The following is a 6,999-nucleotide window of genomic DNA, read 5'->3' as shown; positions in this document are numbered from 1 at the left end:
AAATAAGAATAAAGAGAAATACAACATGAATTTAAATTAAAAAATAAGTTTTTATTAGAAGTTAAAAGCAATAATGAAAAGTAACAATAATTTAATTATTTCTTTCCACTAAACAATCCTTTAAAAGAGAAAAATCCTGAAGTAGGTTTATGTTGTTCAGGTTGTTGAGATTTAGTAGAAGTAGATGAATGAGAGAATTGTTTTGGTTCATCCAAATCAATGTTAACTGATTCTAGAATAAGAGGTTTATCTAATCCTTTAATTTCTATAACTTGACGAGTTTTAGGAGTAGTAGAACATTTAAAATCAATAATACTTAAAGGAGTAGAATCAAATGAATCATTAAGATCAATAGCTTGAATAGGAGGAAGAGGGTAATTAATTTGAAGAGAAGAATTTCTTTCAGGAGAAGGTATTTGAAAGAGTTGAGCAGGGGTTTGACCAAACTCACGAATTTGGTCTTTAAATCCACTAGTAGTTGAATCGGTAAAATCATTTTCATAAGTTGCAGGATAAAAAACATTATCAGCATCAAAAGCAGCAGGTGGACGTTGGAGATAACCAAAAATTAAGTCTATCCATTTATTTAAGTTTTCAGAGACATAATCACTTTCAAGAGCATCTTTCATTATTTGAGAGAATTGTTGAGGAGAAGAAGCCCAATTAGGTAATTTAACATCATCAATAAGGTCTTGAGTAGTTCTAAATCCAAAATAAACATGTTCTTTATTATTTAAAAAATTAACATTTGAATAAAATTCAGGAACTAATTCTTTTACATCACTTGTATGACTTAATACACCTTTCCAACATTCATCAATACTACTAAATATTCTATCAGGTTTATCAAATACTCCACTTTGAAGATGTAACATAAATTCAGGTACTAAACGAACTAAAAAGAAAACAACATATGCAGGTGTTGAATAATGTGTTCCATAAAGGAATAAAGGTGGTGTCATTTCTAACATTCTTTCTCTTAGTTTTTCAAGTCTTTCTTGATTTAATGCACCAATTGGTTTAGAAAGGTCTCTATAATTTAATGAATCATTAAGATCAATAGATGAAGATGAATAATTTGATAAAACCCAAGGAAATATTGGGTATTGTGTAAGGTCATTATAACTTCTTCCTGCAATAAAATTAAGATAAATTAAATATTCATAATTTGTTATTTCTCTTTTTTTCCATTTGTTTATCATTTCATTAAATTGAGAACCATCATCAGCTTTAATTTTAATTTTAGAAGATTTATAAATTATTTCTTCTATTTTATCGCGTTCTTCTTTTGTTTCAAAGACAATAAATGTTGATGATTTTTGAAAGAAAAATTCTAATCCATTATGTTGCATAATATATCTTCTTCTAAATAAATAAACAACATCACTTAATACTCCACTTTTAGTTACAATAGATTCTTCAACATATGGAATAAAATAAAATGAATATTGTGTTAATATAAATCTTCCTGCTATTTCCATTAAAGGTAATATTTGTGTTGCAAAACAATTTTCTAATATTTTTTCATCTACTTTTTTAAACATACTCATATTTGGTTGTAGTGTATTAAGTCTTGAATGGATATACTCTTTACTATATTCATATATATCTTCTTTATCTCCATTTAAAATTAATTTATACATTCTATTTATTAATTGATATATTTCTTCAAAATTTACATATTTTAATTCTATTTTATGTTCTTTTTCTTCTTCATTTAATGTGTATGGTTTTAATATATTATCTTCTTTCATGTCTGTATATTTATTTGATCTAACAATAATTATATCATTATTGTTCAGTCTACTAATACTACTTATATCGCTATATTTAATTCTTCTTATTGGAAATGATTGTTCATTTGATGCAAAAAATATTGAAAATGAACATATTTTTAATGTTCCTGTTATTTCTCGTTGTCGATTATTATCAATGTATGTACATGCACAATCATTTAAGTATTGTTCTCCAGGCTCGAGAAGAAGTAAATTAAATCTACTTTTTGGTTTAATAAATCCATAGTTTTTTAATGTATTTCTTCTCATACAACAATATAATAATACAATTAAAGTTCTTTTTTTTTTTCTTTAATTTTTTTTAAGATTTTCATAAAAAAAAATGAAATGAAAAGAAAATAACTATTTAAGAAATGAAATGTTTGTTTTTAAGTTGTTCATTCATTTTAATTCCATTGAAGAGCATAAACAGAAAGTACTTCATAACTAATAGAATTTCCTATTTTAAATGGTAATTCTTTATTATCTTTTTCTATATAATATTTATTTAATTCTTTAGAAAATGAACATTTAAGTACTTTAGTATTCATAAAAGCATTAGTTATTTGAAACGCTACTGAGAAACATTTATCTACTTCTATGACTTTATTTTCTTTTTTATCTGATATCATAAAGGTTGATCCATTAACTGATTTCTTAATAAAACAATATAAATCTTTTTTATTAGTAACAAACATAAAGAATGATGGATCATCTATTCCAAAAGAATTTTTAATTATTTTCTTTTGACAATAAGTACCGAAGAAAATGTTACTATTAGTTGTTCTACAAATTAACATAATATTTTCTTTTCCATTTATTGAATTAATGAGTTGAGTTACATTTAATTGTTTTTCAAAATATACTACTCGTGGATTTTGTCTTGTAACATAATGAGATAATGTTGTAATATTTTCAAACTGAAGTCTTTCTTCAAGTCGTTTAAATTCAATGTTTTGTGTTGAAATAGGTCGTTCTATATCATTTTCAATACCAAATGTTCTTATTATTTGTTCTTCCTTTTTTTCTTCTTTATTATTTATTTCCATTTTAAATTCTACTAATTTCTTTTTATTTTCTCCTAATAACTTAATTATTTCTTTCCCTTTGTCTTCTGCTATTTTCTTTGATTTAATTAAAATAATACATTCTTCTAAACAAATCATTTCTTCTTCTCTTAAACGAGCTACACATGCAATAATTAATGGACTGACATGTTCTCTATAAAGTTCTGTATATGTTAATGCATCATTAATACATTCTTTAGTTAATTTTATGTCATCTTGTGAAATTTTATATATTTGTTGGAGCTCTTCATTAGTATTTGATGTTAAATATGCTAATGCATCAAGGGCATTAGGAAATTGTCTTTTTAATTGAAGAAAAGTAATCCTTTCATTTAATAACTTCACCTCTTCAAGAAGTTGTTGTATTTTATTCTTTTCTTCATCCATTTTCTTTTTTTAGTTTTATAAAACATAAATGAAACTGAGAATTAAAAACAAAAAATATAAAATTGTTTATTTTATCTGTAAAATAAAACTATATTATTGAGATCTTTACTTCAAGCAATGACTAAGATTTACGTATCAAACCTTTCATTTCAAACAAAACAAGAAGACATGGAAAAATACTTTGCAGTTTTTGGCAAGCTTAAGTCTTGTATTTTGATGGTTCACAGAGGACGTTCTAAAGGATTTGGTTTTGTTGAATATGAAACTGAAGAAGAAACAAACAAGGCACTTGCAGCTAATGACATTGAATTTATGGGAAGAAAACTTCACATCCAAATTGCACAACCACCAAAAGAACATAAAGAACAACATCAATACCATGAAAGAAGATTTAATTATCCAAGAAGAGGTATTAGTAGAAAACATTTCAATAGAAATAGAACAGACAATAAACATAATACCAGTGATAATAAAAATGAAGAAAATAATGAATTATCAGAAACACTTCTTTTTATTAGAAACTTACCATATTCAATTACTGATGAAAAATTAAAAGTGTTATTTGAAAAATATGAACCAAAAGAAGCTGTTGTTGTTTCTTATAGAAAAGGAAGTCGTATATTTAGTAAAGGATTTGGATTTGTTGAAGTTGATAATAAAGAGAAACAAAGTGCTGCTATTGTTGAGTTTAATAATTTTGAAATTGATGGAAGAAAAATAATTGTCTCTGCAGGATATAAAAGACAAGAAGGGATAAAGTCTATTCATGATGAATAATGAAATTAAATAATAAAATTGATAATAAGAAACACAATTTTAACTTAATTTAATTTATTCATATCAATTAATTATTTTTTATTTATTTGACAATTACTAAAGATAAAATGAATGTATTAATTCATTTCTTTTTATTTGCATTTCAACCTTCAATTAAAAAATAATATCTTCATCTTCTTCTCCAACAAGATCTAGTGGTTTTTCTTGTTTAGAAATACTTACCTTACCTTGAGCTTTAAGTTCTTTTTGTTCTTTTTCTTTAGCAGCCTCTTTAATAGCAATAGCTTTCTTCTTTTTATTTTGAATAAGTTTTAATCTAAAGAATTCTTCCCTTTCACTTTCATCTAATTCAGTCTCAATATATTTTACTGTGGCTTGAGTCATTGGAATAACAACATGTTCTAATGCATTAACTCTTCTATTAGTAATTTTAATAACAGTATCTAATGTTAAGAAAGCAGTTTGGAGACTGGCTAATTTAACTAATGAATCAAGTGCTTTAAGATATTGTTGACGAGCATTAGCAACAGATTGTCCTCCTTTTGATAAACCTGTCAAATCTTGTAATCTGATTTCTTGATGAGATTGTGAAAAGACAGGAAGTCTAACACCAGCAATATTTTCTTGTGTCAACTTAACTTTATATGTTGAGTTCTTAACATTTTGTACTACCACATGAGAAAACTCTCCTGCAGTATATTTGGCTGAAACAAGTGAGAATGATGATGCTTTCATATAATCTTTCATTGACATTTTTTCCTATATAATAAATAAGATTCTACTATTAAGTCAATCAAATAATTTATAACCAACAAACTTCAATAATTTTCTTGAGAATTGACTTAAATTTTTGGTTCAATGCATCTGTTTTTCTTTTTAATAAATCATGACCTCTTTGTGCACCAACCAATTTTCCTTTGTAAGTTGTTAATTGCATACGAGTAGGAAAAACAGTGTATCTTTTATCAGACATTTTACAACTGGCTTTGTAGTTCTTCTTTACTTTGATTTTTGTATCTCAATCCTTAACTCTTTTTAAAAACAAAAAAAAGGGTTTAAAATTATGTTATTGACTTCCATTTGATTTTTGTGGAGATAGTTTTTTTGGAAGAAGTTTTTGTGGAAATATTGAAATTATCAAAGACATCAATAGAATACATTAATGAGATAGTGATTGTGTTTAGATGATTGAGGATAGTTAAGTAACTAAGAAATCATTTAAAGAAGGAAAATTGATGGAGATATAAAAAGATATGAAAAGAAAAAAGAAGAAAGTGAAAAACTAAGAATTTAATTAAATTAGTGCTTTAATGAAAATTCAATTGAGAATTGATAACTTTAAGGTTTATGACATGATTATTATTCCTTCAGTTGTTATTGGTGCTATTTTCATAGGAACTATTCTTCAATTATTTGGTTTGTTTAATAGAATTTCATTTTATATAAGTAGAAGAAAATTAAGATGATGAATAGGTCCAACAAGGTATACAACTAAAACAGAGTGTGCATACAAATGTAATGATAATTCCATGAATGAGTATGATGTTAATAATTGTCAAGGAATTGATCCAAATTCAGGAGAGACATTTTATTTTAATTTTGAACGACTTGATTCTATGAATAGATATACCAAATTATATTTTATTCCATATCTTCATAAGAATTATATTGATAATTATCATTCATCATTTTTATATCTTGAGATTAATACAAATCTTACATTAAGTTATAGAGAAAAAGGAACATGGAACTATTGGGAAGGAGGAGAGTTTAATACAAGTCTTAAATGTTATAATGGAGGAAATGGAGAATGTGGAATAGTTCAATGGATTAATGAGCCATATATTATGCAAAAAGAACAACGAATGGAAGTAACTATTCAAGGACCAAAAAATGTAATTTCTAATATTTGTTTAATGCAAGTATATGGAAGTAAGTCATATTCAACTATGAGAATTGTTTATAATATCATTTTAACAATAATATGTTCAGGATATATTATTTATTATTTTATTTATTTAATTATCAAAAGAATTTATCCAAGAGACTTAGACAAACAACAATATTTAAATATAGGGCTAATGATTTTTGGACTTGTTTATAATGATCCTCTTGATTTATTATCACTTGCTATTTCATCAGCATTTTTCCCAATATTTCATGGAATAATGAATATTTTATTCCTTGGGTATTTAGTCTTTTTTATAACTGCTTTCTTCCAATCAATAAGAATTGTTTGTTATTTTACTTTTATGATTATTTGATAATAAAAGAAGAAAAAATGAATAATATCATTAGGAAGAAGGAATTTTATTAAATAAAAAAGTTGAATGGATTGTTATTGTTCTTAGTACTTTAATTATGATGTTTTCTTTCTCGTTCTCAGCATCAGTTTATTTAAAAGGAATGACAGATAACCCATTTTCTGTTACAAAACCAACAACAACAGTTGCAGTACTTTTTTATGTTATTTCAGTGATTAGTGCAACTGTGATTTTTGTGTGGATTATTTTTATCTTCTTTACTTCATATAAAACAATTAAAAGACAAGAAAATATTAGAAAGGGTCTGTATTTCTGTCTAGGTTCATTTCTTGTTATTGGACTTGAATTTTTTATGTTATTAATGAGTGATTATTCATCATTCTTTAGCACAAGTTTGTTATTCAATTGTTATTCAGTTGATTTTTATTATAAATAATATTAATACCATTTAGCATTTACATCAGAAATTATTATTTTTGGTATTAACGCATATTTCTTCGTTATGTTTTATGGGTTTGTTCCTACTTTTGCAAGCACTTTCGATGAGGTTATTATCGGTCCTGATAACCAAGATGACTCTACACGTCCAATCCTTTTTGACATGAAATAATTAAATCTTTATTTCCTTCTTTTTATTTAATTTATTAGTATAAGCACAACATCTATCTATAAAACAATCTGCAAATACATTAATTTATCATATTGACAAATAAAAATTATGCTTCATCT

At 25.2% G+C, this 6,999-nt stretch overlaps 5 protein-coding genes across 5 annotated transcripts; 2 read left to right on the top strand and 3 right to left on the bottom strand.

Annotated features, from left to right (window-relative positions):
• Positions 1–95: 95 nt before the first annotated feature.
• On the bottom strand, positions 96–2,045 carry ENU1_058010 (Beige/BEACH domain containing protein; the record flags this gene model as incomplete). The annotated part of the gene is made up of 1 exon (XM_008858067.1): positions 96–2,045. One exon carries the CDS (start codon positions 2,043–2,045, stop codon positions 96–98), a length of 1,950 nt encoding a protein of 649 aa, XP_008856289.1.
• A 137-nt stretch (positions 2,046–2,182) lies between these two features.
• ENU1_058000 (hypothetical protein) lies at positions 2,183–3,229 on the bottom strand (the record flags this gene model as incomplete). The annotated part of the gene is made up of 1 exon (XM_008858066.1): positions 2,183–3,229. One exon carries the CDS (start codon positions 3,227–3,229, stop codon positions 2,183–2,185), a length of 1,047 nt encoding a protein of 348 aa, XP_008856288.1.
• A 117-nt stretch (positions 3,230–3,346) lies between these two features.
• ENU1_057990 (enhancer binding protein 2 (EBP2), putative) lies at positions 3,347–4,006 on the top strand (the record flags this gene model as incomplete). The annotated part of the gene is made up of 1 exon (XM_008858065.1): positions 3,347–4,006. The coding sequence occupies one exon, from the start codon at positions 3,347–3,349 to the stop codon at positions 4,004–4,006; it is 660 nt and encodes a 219-aa protein (XP_008856287.1).
• A 153-nt stretch (positions 4,007–4,159) lies between these two features.
• Positions 4,160–4,979, bottom strand: ENU1_057980 (V-type ATPase, D subunit protein; the record flags this gene model as incomplete). The annotated part of the gene is made up of 2 exons (XM_008858064.1): positions 4,160–4,765; positions 4,824–4,979. The coding sequence occupies 2 exons, from the start codon at positions 4,977–4,979 to the stop codon at positions 4,160–4,162; spliced, it is 762 nt and encodes a 253-aa protein (XP_008856286.1).
• A 337-nt stretch (positions 4,980–5,316) lies between these two features.
• ENU1_057970 (hypothetical protein) lies at positions 5,317–6,880 on the top strand (the record flags this gene model as incomplete). The annotated part of the gene is made up of 4 exons (XM_008858063.1): positions 5,317–5,422; positions 5,480–6,240; positions 6,305–6,662; positions 6,723–6,880. The coding sequence occupies 4 exons, from the start codon at positions 5,317–5,319 to the stop codon at positions 6,878–6,880; spliced, it is 1,383 nt and encodes a 460-aa protein (XP_008856285.1).
• Positions 6,881–6,999: the final 119 nt, after the last annotated feature.

The sequence above is a fragment of the Entamoeba nuttalli genome (assembly GCF_000257125.1).
Source record: "Entamoeba nuttalli P19 unplaced genomic scaffold asmbl_3174, whole genome shotgun sequence".
Lineage (NCBI taxonomy): Eukaryota > Evosea > Mastigamoebida > Endamoebidae > Entamoeba > Entamoeba nuttalli.
The sequence above is the reverse complement of the archived record's forward strand: the minus strand, read 5'-3'. Positions and strand labels throughout refer to the sequence as shown.